Below are 21634 nucleotides of genomic sequence, written 5' to 3' on the forward strand. Positions count from 1 at the left end.
CCTCAACACTCCTGTCCCCACCGTCACTCCCCAGGGAGTGCTGGGACCCAGGCCCTGCAAAACCCCTGATAGGTCTCTTTCCAGCCTCCTCTGCCACCCAGCCCCCACCCACAATCTGTCACCTGCCATGGGTGCCTCTGATCTGGCTGGAGGGCAAGGGAATTGGATTTATAAAGAACTGCTGGCATCTGAAACTGGCCAGCACTGCTCTAGGCTGTCAGCTGAGCAGAGGAAGAAAGAACAGTTTGGGTTTGATCTCAGGGCCAAACAAAGCCTCACACGGCCTCTAAACCTCCGTGGGGATCATGTGTAGGTTAGTGTGTGTTTCTGACTGAGTTCTTCTGGGACCTGCTTATGAGTCTTTGTGTGTGTCTTTCTGTTGTCCCTGTGTCTCTTGGTATGTCTGTTTCTGTGTGTATCTGTGTCCCCATCTGGACATCCGTATTTGTGGCTGTCACTCTGGGTACTTTGAGAACTTATACACATTTCTGTGACTGTGATGTCAACGTGCGGGTTGGTCTCTTTATGACAGTGTCCATGTGGCTGCTCTGGTCTGGCATGCCTCACTCCCTCTGAACTGCGAAGACATGTCTTTGATGTCACCTCCTCCAGGAAGCCTTCCTCTGATTGAATTAGATGCTCCTCTTCTGTGCTCCTGTAATATCCTATGTTTGCACCATCAAAACACCCATTTTCTTTTTCTTCAACTTGACCCTGAGTCTCCTAAGACATGACCTGCATTGGCTGATCTCTGTGTGCCCAGCTCCATGCCTGACACCCCAGAAGCACAAGAGAAATGATTTTTCAATGAAAAATGTAGACATTACCATATACTTGTAGTATACTTACATGTAGTAAGTATAAGTACTTACTACAACCCACTCCAGTGTTCTTGTCTGGAGAATCCCAGGGATGGGGGAGCCTGGTGGGCTGCCGTCTATGGGGTCCCACAGAGTCGGACATGACTGGAGTGACTTAGCAGCAGAGCAGCATGCTTACTACAAATCTTTATTTTTCCACACCATGTAACATATGGGATCTTAGTTCCCCAACCAAGGATCAAGGCAATGCTCCCTGCGTTGGGAGTGTGGAGTGTTAACACTGGACCACTGGGGAAGTCCTAAGAAAACTTTTTACTTACATTGTTACACTGAATTGTCATAACAGCTCTCTGAAGTAGAAACCCTTAATAGCTTCATCTTACATGTAAAGAAACTGAAGCTCAGAGAGGTTGAGGAACTTACTAAAAACACAGTCACTAACATAATGAGCCAGAACTTGAACTCAGATATGGGCTAACCTCAAACTCTAAACCACCATGTCAAATGGTTGTGGTTGGATGGGTGGATGCCTTGGTCTATAAGCAGTCAAAGACAGTTATCAACATTTTTACCAGGGCCTTCCAGAGCTGGAACCTTACATTCAGCATGCCTTGATTGGCTCAACTGTAAAATAGGGAAATGGATAGCTTCTATAAAAAGTAGATGGGAGATGAAGATCATATGCATTGATTACTTTAAAATATATTTATTGAGTGCTACTATGAAAACCCCTGGAAACAAATACAATTTCTTCCCTGAGAGCTTATGAAAATGTGAGACAAGGGCATCTGATCTTCCAAAGCATTTTCCACTCATCAAATGTCAAGCTGTAAGTCCTTGGCCTTTCTCTCCAGCTGTCAAGGTGCTGGGCAGTGCCAGTGCCCTGACAGCCATTTGAAGCTTCCCAGGGCTTGCCGTCCACGAGCAATATCCCTGGCCTCTTTGGCTAGTCTGTTACCTACTTCTTAATCAAAAGGTAGCTACTCTGGCCTCTATCTCTTTTATTCTGTCTCTTTGAAGAGTGATAAAAAAATGACCCAATGACTTACACCTGCAGGCAGATTTTCATTTTAACAGGTCATAAAACTCTTGACCCAAATACATATTATTTCTGACCGTAGGGTGTGTGCATTTTGGGGAAAGGGAGCAAGGCTTTTCCTTTAGACCAAAAATTCCAACAAATTCTAAAAAGAGAATTTGTTGCTTTGTGGAAAATGTACAGATATTGATGAGTGCATTTAACAAAGAACACACATGCACCCGTAACCTAAACAGTGAGATCGGTTGATTTTTCTAGCCCTCATTCTGCAGCCTATGTGCTTTCTAATCATTGTGATATAGTGAATGTGAGCCGTTCCATGCTACTTAAGAGCTTTCATATTGATTGGTGTTCTTGGGTACATAGTGTTTCCCATGAGTGTCATAATATACTTAACCATCCCTTGTGGTTACACATTTACATGGATTTTTGCCTGCTCTAACCCAGAGACAGTACATCTTTGCACATACAGCTATTTCATTATGTAAAAGTATTTCCTTTGGGATAAATCCCCACCATGTCCTTTATGGCTTTAAAATAATGGAGTCCATTCTCCAGAGCTGGGTCTCTACATAAGCTGGTAGAACGGAAGAATTCCAAGGCTACATAGGCTGGTAGAACGGAAGAATTCCAAGGCATGTTAAACAGGACCAGGTTTTTCCCTAGACCAGATGCCTTCATTTTGGACCTGGAACTAGCCAAGTGGGCAGGTTCCAGTCCCTGCAAGGTCACAAGCTTGCAGCTGACAGTAGGAGACTCAAAGTTAACAGGTTGGATGAGGCTCAGGTAGTGGATCTACGGGAGCGTTTTTGGCCTCACATGGTTTCATGTTCACATCTTTTCCTTTATCAGCATGTGACCCTGGGCCAGCCACTGAACCATGATGAAACTCCATTTCCTCATGTATAAAACTGGTCTAATAATGGTGTGCTTCTCACTGGGTGTTGTGAGCATTGTACCTGGTGAACACTGGGCCCTGCCCCTTGCTTCCCTGTAAGATCAGGTCTCAAACTCAGCAGCCCAATTTTAAGGTCCATTTTGCTGCTCCCAGCAACCCCCACTGTCTTCCTTCTCCCTTCCCCCTCTGCCTTTCCCCCTTGTGCTTTAACAAGTGAGGCAGAATCAGGGCTTCAGGTTTCAGTAGGACCCTCTTTCTAAGAGGCCTCAGTGTGCCCTGTGACTGTTTCCTGCTGACCCCAAAAGGGAGCGACCCTGTTCCACAGAGGAAGGGAAATATAGTTGTAACCAGAACCAGCTCCATGGACCTGTGAGAGCTGGTGGAAGGGCACTCTTGAACCAAGAGGCACAATCTTTCCTACTGTCAGAAAGGTCTATGTCCAGGATGCAGGGATTTCTGACTCTAGAAAAGGCGTCCGCTTAGAATCCTGACCCTTTCAGCCTGATCCTAGTGTGGACACGCCCTCAGGTTCCTTCTCATCATTTTGTTCCCACCACTCTTTACCCTGCAGCAGCAGCTCCCACAACCTTCCAAATCACTTGCAGAGTTCAGGGCAGAGTCTCAGAAAGGGGTGAGCTGTGTCTTCATGGAAACATTGATGTGGAGCGATGGACTTAATCAAGATCAAAGTTTTCCTGGGAGCTGTTGATGCTGAATTTAGAAACGGACATGCTGTTGTTCTCTGGTATCTTTAGCAACAAAATCAAACCATTTGGTTTTTTTTCCCCACTGCTTATCATCTGAGATCTTGCTGGAGGTTCAGAAAGCTTTCCATTTGAAAGGCAGTCCCAGGAGCCCACAAGCCTGGGGTGCTTGGGTCTGAAATGGTCCATTACAGGCGATGCGGTCCATCCCTCCCTGGGAGCACTGCTGCCGTGTTTTCTGCTGGTCTTTCTGCCCAGAAATTTCTACAGTGCAGGCTGTTGGTGAGTGTGAGACTAAACCTCAGCTGATTCCACTTTTGTAGCAGAGAATACATCTCGTGCGATCTGTTGTAGTGGTTCTAGTTTTGACTGCTTTATGATTTGCTCTATTTATTCTTGCCCCCATTCAGAGTGAAATCCCCTGGCCTCATGCCCACAAAGCTAAGAATCATATTTATGGACATGAGGTTAGAACTGGGTCACATTCTGTTTACCTAAGTGGGTTGACAAACAGACGATAGGCAACTCTCCCTATAGTTACAAGAATGTTTAGCCTGATGATTTTTCCACTCATAAACAGTTGCACAAGGCTTTCAAGCATGGAGAGTCCTATAACAATGGCCTCTGTGGCCCATAACAGGTATTAATGGCAGTCATTTTGCTGGCAATGACAGCTACCTCTGAATTTCTCTTTCCAACAGACACAGTTTCTCGGAGTTTACTTTGTCTCATCCCAAGAGTTCCTTGCGAATGCCTATGTCTTAGCCGTGCTTCTGTTCCTTGCCCTCCTACTGCAAAGGACATTTCTGCAAGCATCTTACTATGTCGCCATTGAAACTGGAATTAACTTGAGAGGAGCAATACAGGTACTTGAATGATTATCTTTTCTCTATGCAATAAGGAGCACATTATGTGTCCTCATGAACACTCAAGAATGATTTCCCTGTGAATGTATTGTTTTGCTGCCTTTTGACAGTGTTTTGAAACTAACCATTGACAAGGCAGTGTGACACTTGGAAAGTGCCTTGGGCTGGCCTTGGAACTGTAGTAGTTCCAGCCCTAGTTCTGCCTTGGACTAGATCTGAGATGTCAGCTGCTTAGCCTCGAAGTGGGACAGACATCACTAATCAATCACAGAACTTTTTCCTGCTGAATGCAAGTGCAGCCTCATAATCCTTCTACAAATTCTGTTCCAGGGCTCTGCTACTGGATAGTCTTCTTTGGCTACAAAAAAGCATCTTTGACATACCAGGATTAGATAGACTGAGTAGCTCAGATGGTAAAGAATCTGCTTGCAATGCAGGAGACCCAGGTTTCAATCCCTGGATTGGGAAGATCCCCTGGAGAAGGGAGTGACAACCCACTCCAGTATTCTTGCCTGGAGAATTCCATGGACATAAGAGCCTGGTGGGCTATTGTCCATGTGGTCACAAAGAGTTGGACACGACTGAGCGATTTCAGACCAGACCAAGATCAATTTGAGCTCTTAAGTCTCAGGCCATGATGAGAGGGACATATCTGGCCTGTCTGGTCCCTGGGTCTAGGTTCTTGCTACTGCCTGCTGTGACTTCCTCCTCAGAGTCTGTTGGAAGGCTGATCAAGGTCAGGAAGGATTCAGGGACCCTTTAGGCAAGATAGTAATGAGCCCCAGTGTTTTCATTAGAATTTTAGTTCCACTGTTAGAATGGAGAGACCCAGTGTGATAGTGGCTTAAATAGGATGGAAGTTTGTCTTTCACGTTTGGTCAGGGCTAATACAGTCATCAGAGATCTTGGCTCCTTCTGTACTGTTGTGCTGCCAAGCCTTCTCACATGACTTTGTCCCATGGTTTAATGTGACTATGGATATCGCCACTATTGTGTCTACATTTAAACCAACAATAATAAAGGTGGGACAGTAGGAGGGAAGGCTGCCCTCTTTTCAAATCATGATGCAGAAGTTGCAGAGATCTTCACCCATCCCTTTGGGGAACATTTGGCCCCATGGCTATACCTAGAGAAGCTAGAAACTGTGGCTTTATTCTTGACAGGCTTTTATGCTACCCTGCTACAAATTCTTCTTATGAAAAGAAGAGAATGGATAATGAGGGACAGCTAGCAGATTCTGCCTTACCCAGCAATTCCCATGAAGTCAGTAGAACACTGAGAGGTTGTGACTAAATCCCAAAGCTGCCTCATTCTTCAGAAATGTTCCTCAAAGTCATTTACACTGACTGGTCCTCTGGGAGCCAGGATCAGAAGCAATGCAGAAAAGGGACTAAGGAGAAGGGTACAGCCTAGGCTGGGGACAGTGTCAAGGCCCAAACTCTGGTTATCTTGGTATAGTCCATGTGAATGGCGCCCCCTGGAGTTGTGTAGTACACAACTTGTGAAGCTGTGCATGACAACACTCCATCGCCAATGCTTTTTTTGTTGAAAAGCAGAGCCATTTCCTCATGAAGGTCTTCATGTGAAAATGATGGAAAGATCCCAGAAAAATCCAAGACCCTTAAGACTCATAGGGGTTCAGATCTAGGAGAACCAAGCTATTGCAAGTTCAGAAAACCTTTCTAAAATCCTAACCTCTGTTCAGAGCCTTCCAGTGATAAGCAGGCATGTACCACTACAAAAAACAGCCAGTTTTGTAGCCAAGCAGTTTTGTAATTAAATCTACTTTCTATTTCTGTCATAAATCACACTCTAACCTAATATTTTCCAATTATGCTAAAAGAGCCAAATATGGCTTTTTAATGTAGTAGCATGTAATTGTTTTTATTAAACTGTCTGAATATTTTGAATGAATAAGAAAGATTAATACATTATGTCCCCAAAAGAAAATGCTGGCATTAATTATGGGAACAAATTAGAAAAAAATTCTTCCATTCAAAGATTTACAGAAATCTATAGATAAAGATTTATGTCTTTGTGAGTTTGAGAACAGCCACAGTTCTTGCACAAAAGGTTATGAAGCAAAATTCCTGTATTGTATATAATTTTTGACATATACCAGGTTTTAGTTGTGTAATTCTGTGAATGCTAGTCTTTACTTAATAATGCTTTCTTTGTTAGTTTACTTATGTTCCTACTTCACTGAAACTAGATTTATTATTATTCTTTAAAAACTGATTGTATATAACTTAGGATAAGCCTAGATCTGTCAAAAAAAAGTCATTGCCATTATTTTAAACCTAAACCATGGTGTACATAACTCAAAAAAGACAGAAGAAGTTCATGCTTTAAGCAGACCTGCCCCATGAAAAAGCCTGGCTTTACACAAAAGATGAATTAAGGGCTGGGAATCTACCTTACAACAGAATGCACAATAAAATTTCCTTCAAGAGCAGACATCCCCAGGTCATTAAGACAGAAATGCATTTTTCCTTGTTTCAGGACACATAGCCTGAAAATTGCCATCTTTCTGGAAGGCACAATCACTCTGCACATAGAGCTTTTAGGTTCAGAGCTCATGGGAAGCCATTACTGTGGCTGTTCCTCATGTGCCCTGGAGAGACAGAACAAGGTCCTCGGGGGTGGCTGGACTGGGGATAGTGCTAGGGCTGATCGACATACACATTTGTCTCACATAAGACCTTCCCAGGCTGAACCCTTGTATTTATTTCAAGGGTCAATTAAGACAAGATTTAGCCCCAGAGCAAACCCCTTTCCCCATTGGAGAAGCCACATTAAAACAGATGGCTGCCACCTTTCATCATTTTTATGGCTCTCAAGTATGTTCTCCACTGACCTCCAGTAAATCAAGAATACGACTGGGCATGACAATCTGCATTTAAGATTTAAAAGCCAATTAAGTCCTGTCCAGTTAAGACCAACCAAGGGAAAGGTCTTGCTTGCTGGGGAAGTAGCTTGTCATGCTGGTGTAGATTCCTCATGGGAATGCTGCCTCTCTAACTTGCTTGGACTGTAGTCAAAGCCCTTTACCTCTCTGAGCCTCAGCTTCTCCATTTATAAAACTGGAACAGTCATGCAGTGCCCTTTACAGGGCTGCTCTGGGGCTCCATGGGGGGAGGCCTGAAAAGCCCCTGGCACTTTAGAGACACATGGCATCTGGAGTGGTGATTAGGGGGTTGATGATGACAAATGTGAAACACTCTACTCTCATTTCCAGACCAAGATTTACAATAAAATTATGCACCTGTCCACCTCCAACCTCTCCATGGGGGAAATGACAGCCGGGCAGATCTGTAACCTGGTAGCCATCGACACCAACCAGCTCATGTGGTTTTTCTTCTTGTGCCCAAACCTCTGGGCCATGCCAGTACAGGTAAGGGACACGTGCTTTGTTGGGAGTTGGGAGACACGAAATCGGAATCTGCTGGTGCATGCCCGGTGGCTAAGAGCCTGCCGTCTTCCAGTCCATGTTTACCTATACCTTTCGCCTCCTTGGGATCTCCACGGGGTGTATCCTGGGTGTCTGCACTGCCTCACACTCTCCAAGGGGTCTAGGCGTCTCTCTTGATGATCAAAGAAGGCAATGGTCACTAAGACTTTAAAAGTGCAGCCAACCTTAAAAAAACCCAACAACTGAAGGATAATCATGTGTAGAACACTTTCACATAAAAGTCGTGTTATAGCAAAGTACTTACTTACATTGAAAAGTGTTCATGATGTGTTTTTAAGTGTGTTTTTAGTATTCAAAGCATGTATCTAAAAACATGATGTGTTTTTAGTATTCACAGTGTGCTTCCTGCTAAATTGGAAAACACATATGTATGCATTTGCACACATTTTTCCACACAGGAAAAAAAGAACTAAAGGGCCTCATGGGGGCTTACAAATGATTTTTTAAAGAAATGAATTCCTTTTAAAATTTTATTTATTTTTAGCTGTGCTGAGTCTTTGTTGCTGAGCGGGCTTTTCGCTAGTTGCCGTGAGTGGGGCCTACTGTTCATTGCAGTGCACAGGCTTCTCATTCTGATGGCTTCTCTCGTGGGTCACAGTAGTTGTGGCGTGAGGGTCTGGTGGTTGCAGCTCCCAGGGCTGTAGAGCACAGGCTCAGTAGTTGTGGTGCATGGGCTTAGTTGCTCCACGGCATGTGGGATCTTCCCAGATCAGAGACTGAACCCATGTCTCCTACATTGGCAGATGTGTTCTTTATCACTGAGACACCAGGGAAGCCCTACAAAATTTTAATTTATTCGTTTCTAAATTCTCCAATAAGCCTGTTTTAATTTTGGAAATCTAAAACATGGCACTTTCTTTATTTTTATGTATATATCTTTTTTTTTTTTTTTACTTTACAATATTGTATTGGTTTTGCCATACATCAACATGCATCCGCCACGGGTGTACATGTGTTCCCATCCTGAACCCCCCTCCTACCTCCCTCCATACCATCCCTCCGGGTCATCCCAGTGCACCAGCCCCAAGCGATTTGTTTCTTATATGATATTATACATGTTTTCATGCCATTCTCCCAAATCATACCCCACCCCTGCCTCACAGAGTCCAAAAGACTGTTCTATACATATGTAGAACATAGGCAAAACACTCTCTGACATACATCACAGCAGGATCCTCTATGACCCACCTCCCAGAATATTGGAAATAAAAGCAAAAATAAACAAATGGGATCTAATTAAAATTAAAAGCTTCTGCACAACAAAAGAAACTATAAGCAAAGTGAAAAGACAGCCTTCAGAATGGGAGAAAATAATAGCAAATGAAGCAACTGACAAACAACTAATCTCAAAAATATACAAGCAACTCCTGCAGCTCAATTCCAGAAAAATAAACGACCCAATCAAAAAATGGGCCAAAGAACTAAATAGACATTTCTCCAAAGAAGACATACAGATGGCTAACATGGCATTTTCTAAAGCCAGACAACTTTTGAGATTGGCTCTGGAGGAGGCGCGTTCTCCTCCAACAATAGAATGAGAATTCTTTGCATGGTTTACTGACTCCTGGCCTCGTCTGCTCCTTCTCCCATCCTGAGCTCTTCCACCACAGAGTCTGTGACTCCTGTCCTGTGCCTGGGGGTGAATCTTCATTCTGGTGCTCAGGTCAAGAGCCAAAATCCCAGATCCATTCCCAGAAAGTCTGCAGGCTCCCTGGGTTCAAGATACTTAACCTATCCTGAACCTTAGTTTCCTCATCTGTGAAAAAGGGGAAGATTCCTACTCTCTGGAGTTGCTCTGATGATTCAGTTAGATAATGTAAGCAAAGCACCAAGCAGGGAGCCTGACATAGAGTGTTGTTTAGTCGCTCACTCATGTCCAACTCTTTTTCAACCCCATGGACTGTAGCTCACCAGGCTCCTCTGTCTGTAGAATTTCCCAGGCAAGAATACTGGCATGGGTTGCTGTTTCCTTCTCCAGGGAATCTTCCTGACTCAGGGATCAAACCCACGTCTCCTGCTTAGCAGGTGGATTCTTTATCACTGAGCCACCTGGGAAACTCAAAGTTTGTATTTAAGAGACACTAAAGGAAAATAGAAGAGGCTTGTATAGGGAGGCAGCTAGACAAGATTGGAAGAAGTGTGTTAGTCACTCAGTCATGTCCGACTCTTTGTGACCCCATGGACTCTATCCCATCAGGCTCCTCTGTCCATGGAATTCTCCAGGCAAGAATACTGGAGTGGGTTGCCATTTCCTTCTAGACAAGATTGGATGTAGGGTAGAAAATCTGATGGTCCTTTTTATGGTAACAGCCATATATGTTATGCCCCACTTACTCACTCCCAGACCCCTGTGCCCCCTCCGCTCTGCTAAGATTTACCATTTTATCTTTTATCATTTCACTTGTTTTCCCTTAAACAACTCGTTTCAGGAGATTTTGTCCACAAAACTGCTACAAACCTGGTTACTATTAATAATAGTTTTTATTGCATAGGGACCATTGCTAACAATACTAATACTAACTAACAACTAATAACCCCTGCCCTGTGCCTGGCCTGTCCAGCTTCTCTCACTTGTGTGATTAACCCTCACAACATAGTGGGAGGAAAGTTAGGTAGGAATTTTTACCTCCACTGATTACTTGCTGCTGCTGCTGTTTAGTCACGTCAGGCATGTCCGACTCTGTGTGGCCCTATGGACTGTAGCCTGGCAGGCTTCACTATCCATGGGATTCTCCAGCAAGAATGCTGGAGTGGGTTGCCATGTCCTCCTCCAGGGGATCTTCCCAACCCAGGGACTGAACCCAAGTCTCCTGCATTGCAGGCAGATTCTTTACCGCTGAGCCACCAAGGAAGCCCCCACTGATTACTTATCTATACTTATTTATCACGAAGTATCATTTGATTTTCTAGGTTTTTTACATTTATTTTCTAATATTTATTTATTCATTTGGCTGCACTGGGTCTTAGTTGCGGCACACGGGATCTTCAATACTCATTGTGGCATGCAAACCCTTAGTTACAACCAGAGATAAAACCCAGGCCCCCTGCATTTATCTTAGCCACCAGACCACCAAGGAAGACCTTGATTTTTTGTTTTTAATTCCTCAAAGACTGTACCTTTGCACTTAGAGCTTTGACCAGCCCTCAAGACCCAGTATTACCACCAGAACTAATATAATCCCTTCAACCGGCTCAGGATTCCATATGCAGCCTGGTTATCCACAGGGCACACGAGGCTTTTGATGGTGTTGAAAAGAGCTCAGGAGCCCCATTCCTTCATCCCCAAAGGCTCTCCCTGATTGGAATCTTTTTGGATTACATATGCCTTTTAAATAACACTTTCATTGAGATATAATTCACCCATTTAAAGTGCACAGTTTAGTGGGTTTTAGCATGTTCACAGAATTATGCAACATCATCATAATTTTAGAACACTTTCATTACCCCAAAAAAGAAACCCATACCCACTGGATGAGTCACTCCTCATACTTGCCCCCAGCTCTACACCGTCACTGATCTGCAAATACTTCTTTTATATAATTTTCATTGGTGTATAGTTGATGTACAATGTTGTGTTAGTTCCAGGTGTACAGCAAAGTGAATCCGTTATATATACACCTGTATCCACACTTTTTTAGATTCTTTTCCCATATAGGTTATTACTTTTGAAAACATAATGAAACTTCTCCTCAGAAAAACAAAAGTGCATTCACACGTTTTGCCTACAATTTCAGGGGCTTTGTGGGCCCCCTGAAGCTTATGGACAACTATGTTAAGGAACTTGCCCATAGTGGGGACCTCTGTGCCACCTCATCCCATGAGCATTGGAAGCCCAGAGAGGGCAAGGGCCTTACCCTGGGCGACCCAGCAAGCTGGTAGCAACACCATACCCAGGTATATCCTTTCTGTGGTTCCCTAGTGACAGAGTTCCCATGAGGCTTGTTTGTTTATTTTAATAAGGAGGATCAGCCACCTTGTCTCCAGCTGTGTGCCAGGCACTATATATGTGCTTGTTATATATGTTCATTTCATCTTCACAACCCTGGAGAAGGGCATGGTAACCCACTCCAGAATTCTTGTCTGGAGAATCCCATGGACAGAGCAGCCTGGAGGGCTTCAATCCATAGGGTTACAAAGAGTCGGACATGACTGAAGTGACTTAGCATGCATGCATGCAATCTTCACAACAGTTCTGCTAAGTGGGCAGTTAAAATCACCACCTTAAAAATGAAGAAGCTGAGACTCAATATTGCACAGCCAGTAAGTGCTGGGACTGCATTCAAACTCAGGGCTCCCGACTCTTGGACTGTGATCACCCCACTACTACACGAGATTGCTCTCCTGGCCTGTGACTAGGAGATAAAATAGTCTTTTTATTCCCCACACTTGCTTTGCGCACTCCAAATCCCTGATTTCTGGTGTGTTCTTCCACGTGGTCCATTCAGACCCCTGCAGAAGAACAGAGCAGACAGAGGGTCTGGGGAGCATGACACGGGGTGGACAAATTGTGGGGATAAGCCTGGTGGCAACAGTGGTCACATCCCCAGCAGCTGCCAGCCTTGGAGGTGGTGGTGGGTACAGATACCTATACCCAGCTGGGGCCCTAAGAGTGCTCTGGGAGTGCTCTAAGAGCTTTTGTGGTGTCCATTTTTACTCAAGCTGCTGAACGACACCCTGATAGCCTCCAAATGAGGACAGCTAATGAAAAGGGTGGATGCCAAGGATAATTTTCCGGAATGACAATGGGAGTGTGTTCTAGCAAGAGTAGGAATGTTCCCTAATGTGCTCCTCTGCCTGCCCGTGCCAGCATTTAACATCAGCTAAACACTGGGAGGTAGATGGTGAAGGGGTCATTTTCCAGCCCCTAAGAACCCGCTAATGGAGGAGGTGTTCTGTAATTAATAGATATTACAGAGTCAGCCACCCACTCCTCTCTCCTTGAGATGGTGCAGGAGCTTTGTGCCAATTTGATGAGGGCTCAGGCAGTGCAGGGCCAACCTTACCATTTTTTTTTTCAATTAAGGAAGACAGCACATCTGTTCTTCCAGAATAAGCCCTGAATTTAGAAGTGTCTGCCTTTGAAGGCAACCTGCGAAATTGTCATCTTGAGGCTTTGGGGGCTGGCAAGAGTAATTTACACTTCTCATCAATATTCAGAAGCCGGCTGTCACTTACATAAAGCTAGAAGCAGAATGAATTCTCTTTTTAGAGAATACCTACTGGATTCATTAAAAATTAAAGACACCAGGAACATTAGAATAAAAAGTAAACTCTCAGAGCCTGGACTCATTTTGTCGGGCATGGGTGCCGTTCTTTTACCTCTTTTCTCAGGTATCACTTTTTTCCAATAGAGTGAAATATCAACCTTGATAAGCAGCAAACTGAACAAAAGGTACCGTCACTCTTTGTGCAGCCTCAGCTCTGAGACTGGCTTCCATCTGGAAAGGATACCTGGAGAGAGTGAATGCCCCAGTCAAGCTTGCAGATAAATGTATTTAGTTGCCAGTCCAGAAACTCTCTGCTTGTGTGCGAACCCATCGTATTAATCCCTCCTTCTGAAATCACACTGTCACACCTCGTCTTTTCTCCCAGGAAACTTTGGAAGGCTGGACACCAAGGCATGTCCCACTTTAGGGTGGTGGGATTGGGGGGATGGAGTGCAGACTTTGTTAATACCCGCTGGCAGGGGCTTCCCTTGTGACTCAGTGATAACGAATCTGCCTGTCAGTGTAGGAGATGCAGGTTCCATCCCTGGGTTGGGAAGATTCTCTAGAGAAGGAAATGGCACCCCACTCCAGTATTCTTGTCTGGAAAATCCCATGGACTGGGGAGCTTGGTGGGCTACAGTCCATGGAGTTGCAAAGAGTTGGACACGACTTAGTGACTGAACAACATCAACATGACCTGGCAGGGCAGCCCCCAGGTCAAAGGGAACTCATCTCCACAACCCTCCCTCAGATCATCGTGGGTGTGATTCTCCTTTACTACATCCTCGGGATCAGTGCCTTAATTGGAGCGGCTGTCATCATTGTACTGGCCCCTGTCCAGTACTTCGTGGCCACCAAGCTCTCCCAGGCCCAGCGAAGCACACTGGTAAGAATCCACAGTGTGCATGTGGCCCCTCTCCCCATCCTTCCCCAACTCATCTCCCCTCGTATTGGTGGGTCTCCTCACTCTTCCCCCGGGTGCCACCAAACAGCCCCTCACACATCCACACTGTGACTGACCTTAAACAGGTCACGTCAGCTGTCCAGACTTCAGTTTCTTTGTGAAATAGGGTTAATGCAGGGACATTCCTGTGGGGACAGAAGCTGGGCATCATCTGTAAAACGGCAAGGGCATTGACTCAGCTTCTTCCTCTTGGGTGGGATGGGGGCAAAGGAAACCCTCCTCTGACTTGGGGACTTCTGGCAGGAGTACTCCAATGAGAGGCTGAAGCAGACCAACGAGATGCTCCGTGGCATCAAGCTGCTCAAGCTGTATGCCTGGGAGAACATCTTCCGCACGCGGGTTGAGATGACCCGCAAGAAGGAGATGACCAGCCTCAGGGCCTTCGCCATCTGCACCTCCATCTCCAGTGAGTACCCGCCGCCTCCACCAACCAGCCAGCACTGTGTACTGCTGCCTACATGCCAGGATAGGGTGTCGGGGCTGGAGGAGGAAGTAGGGGTGCAAAAGCAGGAGACTTTGGGACCATCCCATCCAGGGATGATCAAACTGTCTCTTAGAGCTGCCAGAAAGCAGTGTTCTCAACCATTGATCCAGCAACTGTATTGAGAGCCTGCCACGTGCAGGACACTGGGCTGGCCCTCAAGAGACAGTGATGAGAAAGACAGATGTGGTCTTTGATGTCTTACTAAGCTGATGTGTTATTGAGAGGCATCAGTAACTGAATAAAAAACAGCAGTTTTGAATTCTCCCAAGTGTGAGGACTTCTCTTCAATAAGTCAGGCTGAGCTGCCACTGCCCTAAGGAAGCTACAAGGAAGCTTTTGTCTCCCTGGGGCCATAGGAGTGAGAAGTTTTCTCTTTAAAGAACAAAAGCTCAAACTTGAGGTACTTACAGGTATAGATACTGAATTTACATTAGTCAAGTGGTTTGGGAAGCCCAAATCCAGAAAATAGAGAAAAAAAAAACCAAAAAGCATAAAACTCTTATGGTCCCAGAAGATACACATATTAAAACCGTTTTCCAGAGAACATAGGACTCCAGTGGCAAACATTCATGTTAAATAATGAGCTAATAATTAAGAAATTAAAATCCACCAGAAAAGATGCACCATCAGAGTGAAAGTCAGCAAATGCAAAAAATAGAATTAGTTCTTCAATACTTAGAGATGATAGAATAGTTTGAAAGAGATAATAAAATATACGTGTTAAAATAACTAAAGAGCTAAAGGAGGGCACAAGGCAAAACAGCGAAAAGAAAGCCAAAAGAACTTCTCAAAATTAGAAATTCAGTTCTTGAATTCAGATGGCTTCCTGGTCAGAGTGAGCATATAGAGGTCAGGCCGTGGATGGAGTCCTGGCCTGAGTTTATCTCCACAGTTGGTCTAGTGGCTCCATGGACTCACCGCTTTGCAGTTACTGCCCAAGTCCATAATCAGGATGTAGATATTTAGCAGCTAGAAGACCCCATACCGATTCCCTGATCTGCCCAGTTTAAGAGCCATTTTTGTAGGAAGGGCTGAGGGGAAGCCCCCAAAGAGAAAAAATAAAAGGGCAAGAACTCAGTGTACAGGTTAAATGAATTCACATAGCCCAAGAGGGGATTTTTGAATAAAAAGATATATCTGTGGAAATTACACAGAATGTGGCAGGGATAAGTAAATGGGAAATGTTTTTGCAAGTTAGGAGAACCATTTTACAGATGGGAAATTGAGGCCCAGAGTGGGTATCTCCCTGAGGTCACTTCTAGGTTAATAGCATGGCTCAGACTAGATTCTCTGGAATCTCTGAGACTCTCAGAGCTGAGAACCTAAATGAGGTGAAGAAAACTTAGGACACAATGGAACACCATTTTCAGGCTGTGGTCTCTGAATGGAAGAAAAGCAACCTAGAATGGGCTTTGATGGGAATGGGAAACGAAGGGAATTAGGAGAGAGAGACACTACCACCCCCTCCGCCAGCTGAAGCTGGCTCTCTTGATGCGCCAGGAAGAGACATACGTGTGGGTGTGCCAGCAGTGGGTAGCAGTGGAGGGTGCACTGACTGTGTTTCCCAGAGAGGCACGGGGGAATGAGATGGGATTCGGGTCATCTGTGTGTTCCTGGCAGTCCACTGCCTAGAGAGAGGGTCTGGCGGGGCAAAGTGGCCTGCATTCAACCTGAAGGTTCTCACAGGGCAGGGCTTGCACTGAGCACCTCCTTGTGTCTGGCCAGACAGCACAGGACAGATGGTATCCTGGTCCATGCAGCAGTGACCAGCCCATCCACCATCATGGCACCAGCCATGGCATCTTTCTGCAGGAAATCCTGCTAAGAGCTGATTTTCACAGAATGGAGTGATGAGCATCGCAGGCTTCCTGGACTTCTCACTGAGACACTCCAGGTTCCTCTGCCATGACCCTGTGGCCTCCTCCTAGACTGAGCACTTGATCAGTTTGGTTCATTCACTCAGTTGTGTTCAACTCTTTGTGACCCCATGGACTGCAGCCCACTAGGCTTCCCTGTCCATCACCAGCTCCCGGAGCTTACTCAAACTCATGTCCATTGAGTCGGTGATGCCATCCAGCCATCTCATCCTCTGTTGTCCCCTTCTTCTCCTGCCTTCAATCATTCCCAGCATCAGGGTCTTTTCCAATAAGTCAGTTCTTCTCATCAGGTGGCCAGAGTATTGGAGTTTCAGCTTTAGCATTAGTCCTTCCAGTGAATAATCAGGACTGATTTCCTTTAGGATGGACTGGCTGGATCTCCTTGCCATCCAAGGGACTCTTGTGAGCACTTGATAGAACAGGAGAAATTGGGAAGGAGCCTCTGGGGAGCTCAGGGAAACCAGTGTCCACAACCCCAGGCCTTCTTCAGCCTGTCTGTCAGCTCTGCCTACCCCTGGGTCTGGTCGTGGTAACAGTAACCCCACACTATGTTCAGCTCCGTGAGTTACAGACACTTGGCTTCCAGACACCCCATCAGGAGGAACAGCTGTTGAGGTAGGGGAGGGCTTCTCCCTCCAACAAGAATGTGGCAGGGTGGAGTGGGGCAGGCTCACCGTTGCTACAGTGGGAGAGAGAGAAGGGAAGCAGAAAGGAAATTGGGGGCACCAAGTCCCCAAGATTCCTGGCAGCAAGGTAGAGGCAGCCTTGGACCATATAGACGGGGGCATGTGGGAGCTGCTTTGCATCTAGGAAATGTATGCTCATTTCCTGTGATCTGAACTGCAGCCTGCTGGGCCATGGCTTCCTATGTAAACAGCATTATAAGATGCCTAGGTTTCCGGGCTAGCCCAATGAAGCCTGTCTAATAAATTCTTTTTGTCCTATGGGCCCCCAGACAACAAGCCATAGCTTTGTGAAGGGTTTGGGGAAGGAGGACCTAGGGCAAGGAGACTGCTTGTTGTCCAGAGCTGAGATGACTCTGGAAGGAGTCAGGGGCTCTGGAGCTATGCAGGGGTGTGCCCAGGGCCCCTAGCCTGTCCAGTACTTGGTGACCTAGAAAGATAAACAGAGCAGCCGAGGCTGGTCCATGGAAGATGGCAGAGAGGGGAACAGGAAAAGCCCTCGGAGAGAGAGAGCTTGGAAAGCCAAGTGCTGCTTGCTGGGTGTTCACCTTTCCTGGGATGGGTTTCTCTGTGTTGGTTGATGGTGGGATGGGGAGAGACAGGTTAGAGGCCCTGCCAGGCTGCAGTTATTAGCTTTGAGTGTGTTTTCACTTACGTCCTCCTGGACTTCCTGCCTTCTGCTCTCTGTCATCTGGAATTAGGACACAGGTGATTAGGCTTGAGGTAATGGGGCATCTTTCATTCTCCCTTCTGGCACCAACCATGGGGTCCTGGTGCCGCAGTGGAGCCCTGGAGTCACGTGTCCTGATGGGGCCCATCGGTGGTGCGGCCTGCGGGGTTTTCAGTCTGGTCATCATACACCAGGCAGTCAGACTGTCAGGCAGACAAGGTTACCTCTGGCACTCTATCTGATGGTCTCAGTGTCAGCATCACTGAGATCTCCTGTGTGTGGACCCCTGAGCTGGTGCAGGGCAGGTCAGCACAAGGGGGTGAAAAGGAAATGAGTCCAGTTTCCCTGCTATCAAAATCCAGAATGGGTATTTCCTCTTGAAGAAAAACAGATGTGAGTTACTCAGATGGCACTGAGCGAGCCCTGCCCTGTGTTAATCACCCAAAAGGGCAAAAGATGTGCTGCTATTCTCATGGAGTCTATACTCTGCTGAGAAGTCAGCGCTCACGTACATGAGACAGTGTGGCTGGGAGTTCTCAACCACAGGACCTGCTCTGCACTGGCCGCACTAACCCTCACGACTCTGTGAGCTGTGTGCCCCTGTTGTCCCATTTTACAGCAGGAAAGACTGAGGCTCAGGGAAGGGAACGGACTCTCTGAGGTCCTCAGCCAATAAATGGCAGAGAATAGAGAAGAAGGAAGCCCACATGGGCAGGGAGTGCGCACAAAGCTTCATGCAGGAGGAGGTTTGGCTGCAGCTGGCACAGGCCAGGTTTTAGTAAGAAGACCAAGTGAGGAAAAGCAGGGGTGAGTGCTGTGCTTCCTCTTAGAAGTCAGTCCCACCCTTCTTTTCTTGCAGCACCCACATAGCCATGCATTGGAGGACAAGCTCTGCAGAGGTGACAGAAGGGTCCCAGGCCCTACCCATCACCCAGCCGACATGCTGCCCGTTCATTCTGTCCTTCATGCAGCACTCATTCCAGAGCCTTCTCTCTTTGCCAGACTCTACTGAGGCCCTGGGCATTGGAGAGGAGGCTGCGTGGCCTTTGCCCTCCACGTCTTGTGGGAGACCGTGACGTGAACAGGAGCCATGCCTGTGGTCAGTTCTAAATCCCCGGGTTTGCTTTCATGGTGCACACCTGGCCCTGGCCTCTTTTATTTCATTCCCACAGATGGTGCTGCATCTTGTGCATTGGGTTTCCCCTGAGGCAGGGAGGCATTGAAGGAGTTTAAAGGAAAGGGGTTTGCCGTCTTTTCCAGAGTTCTGTGGTCAGGAACCTTCCCTCTTCCCGGTCGGGTCAGAACCACACTCAGGTGGTTCACCTTGGATAAATGTGACTGGCCTCATACTTTGTCCTGAAAAACAAAAAACAACCCCCCGTCCCCACCAAACCCAGCTCTGCCATTCACAGAGCACCCAGCACCTGCCCCTCCTGGAAACCCAGGGCCTGGCTATTCTTGGTGAGTCTTAAGCTCCCTCTTTCCCCCTGGGTGGAGGCCCTGACTGAAGACAGCCCGTGTCTGGGGACAAGGTGACCTCCAGACTTCTCCAGCTTCTCGGGACTTCTTCAGCATCTGCTCTTCCTCCCGCCAGCTGGTGCAGCCGCAGTGGGCTGCTGATGCACATCCTGGCCTGCCTGGGGAGGGGGCCACTGGATGGCCGGGGGGCGGTGTCAGGGGAGCTGGAGGCACTGCCTGGGGAGGGGGCCGCTGGGTGGCTGGGGGCGGTGTCGGGGGAGCTGGAGGCAGGGCTCAGCTGGCTGTGAGCCTCCCGCCTCACTTCCACCACCTCCAGCGCCGGACACACCACCGTGAACCTGCTTTCCTTCCCTCTCTTGACTTCAGACTGAATAGCGCTCTTGCAGGTGCGGCCTGCCTCACTGTGAGCCGGCAGCTTCTCCCCTGGGCCTGGGGAGAGGCGGTGAACTTAACCAGAGGCACAAATGGCTCACTGTGCCTCCCCGACGCGTGGCTTCTGAAATATTTATCAGGGCTTTGGAGATGAAAAGCTGCTGTTATTACAGTGTGGGGGCTGGCACCCGCGGGCCGGGCAGCATTCCTTGACCAAAGCCGGCAGGGAGCGGGCTATCTGAGCCCTGCTTTGTGTTCAGGGGATGTGTTATTTTGTTTGAGGGGCGACACCATTGTTCACTACTGTACCCCTCAGTAGTGAGGGGTTGTGTTGGTTGCCTGGAATGCAGTGCCTGGAACAGAGGAGACCCTCAATTTCTGAATGAATATTTCTTAAAGGAGGAGGGGGTTATTCAAACAATATCTGTCCTTAACGCTGCGCTGTTACAGAAAGGCTTTCCCTTTTGAAGGTGGCCTTTCAGGCCTGCCTACACATAACTAAACTTTTCCATAACAGCATCACACTCACACCTCGTTTCGTAATCTTCTGCTTTCACTTCGTGTTATTTAACAGTATTTCCTGCTCCCCAACGTTCAAGGTTTGAGCACTGTCATGTTTTTCTTTTTTTAATTTTTTCCTAGATCACATCAAAGTGAGTCAGCCTACCCCATGCCAAAGTTGGAGAGAAATCTACTCTTGGTCTTACTTCCCACTCCTCCTATAGGCCCTTATGTGGTTCAGGGAAATGGAGGCAAGGCCTCAGGTCTTCAAGCCATGACCACTTGAAGGGATGCCCAGCTCCCTTCCCACCCCACCCCACCATACCTTCATCCCAGGCACAGGGGGGTCTGCTGAGTGCAGAGAGAAGCCAGACCTTGTAGCACGCCTGCGGCTAACACCTCCCAGTCTCTGGCACCGACACCCCCAGTTCCAGCTGTGTTCACCCCAGGTCCTAAGGGGCTGATCTTACAGCTGGCAAGTCTATTCACCCAACCCCCACCCCTGAAAGTGACCCAGAGCTCCCTGTAAAAAGGCCATCCTTCCAAAAGAGAATGAGGACAATGGAAAATAACATTTTCATTTTTAGCATCTCCATACAATAGCCAAAACTGATAGAAGTTAATTATATATCACTTGTGTTCTCCGTGTTGCTGCATCAGCTTTGGAATGCTCCTTTTCAGATTTATGTGTAGCTCGTCTCATTCCTCAAAGGAGTTCAGGCAGCTACAAGAATGAAGACAATAAAATAGAAAAAAATATATAAATGAAAAAATCACGACCAAGGAAAACACGGAGTAGAACAAAATGTCAATTATCACACGTCTCCTGACTGTAAAGTCTGCCTGGAGTTGCCGTCCATTGTTTACTAAAACAGCCGCTCCCGTTAGATGTTTCCAGTTTACTTCGTTTCAGTGCTTCTTTGCTGTGGTTGCGGTTTTCATTTTGCTGTGACAGATAGTGCTGCGGCTAACACCGTCTTACTGAGAGCTTTGTGCTTCTCTTGAGTGATTATTCAGGATAAATTCCCAGGAGAGAGATTACAGGATCAGAAGGTCTGAACTTCTGTGCAGCTCTAGCTCCGAAGCACCAGATTGCTTTCTGAGCGAGTCCTACCGGTTTATAATCTAACTTCCTGGTCTGTTCTTTAGCTGGGAGTTGAGCCCCCACATGTGTGGGAGGGGTCTTGGCCTGGGGCAGGGGTGGGGTGCACAAATTCCTGTTGACAGGATGGGCAGGAGAGGAACAGAAGGTGCCATCTGCCCTGAGGGAGCTCCGAGGGTGAGGCTACCTGTCTTTCGAGCTGTGTGGTAATGGTCAAGGGCCCAGGCCTGATGGGCATCATCCTCTCCCTCCCTCTCCCCAGCCAGTGATGGCCATGCTGTGTCCTGTATGCCAGATCTGGGTTCCCTGTGCTGTGGGAAAACCAATACTGCTTATATCCTGCCCCCTGCAGTGTAAGAGGGCCATGAGGGAGGGCTGTGGCATTGTGGTGGGCACCAGGAGACCATGGAGCCTTCATCCAGGAAGAGCAGTCAAAGCACTGTCATGTATGATATTAGTGTTGATAAAAAGCCCTGTGGTCAAAGAGATTGGCAG

The 21634-nt window shown here is 46.9% G+C and overlaps 1 protein-coding gene across 4 annotated transcripts in view; it reads left to right on the forward strand.

Moving 5' to 3' along the window:
- The window catches only part of ABCC8 (ATP binding cassette subfamily C member 8), a 79194-nt gene that overhangs the window by 18135 nt on the left and 39425 nt on the right, over positions 1-21634 (forward strand). For all 4 annotated transcript variants that reach the window (XM_061440669.1, XM_061440666.1, XM_061440667.1 and 1 more), the window contains 4 exons: positions 4164-4328; positions 7567-7722; positions 13759-13893; positions 14215-14377. In XM_061440669.1, the coding sequence (XP_061296653.1) occupies positions 4164-4328; positions 7567-7722; positions 13759-13893; positions 14215-14377 (619 nt within the window). The remainder of the gene's footprint in view (positions 1-4163; positions 4329-7566; positions 7723-13758; positions 13894-14214; positions 14378-21634) is intronic.

Source organism: Bos javanicus, chromosome 15, assembly GCF_032452875.1.
Source record: "Bos javanicus breed banteng chromosome 15, ARS-OSU_banteng_1.0, whole genome shotgun sequence".
Classification (NCBI taxonomy): domain Eukaryota; kingdom Metazoa; phylum Chordata; class Mammalia; order Artiodactyla; family Bovidae; genus Bos; species Bos javanicus.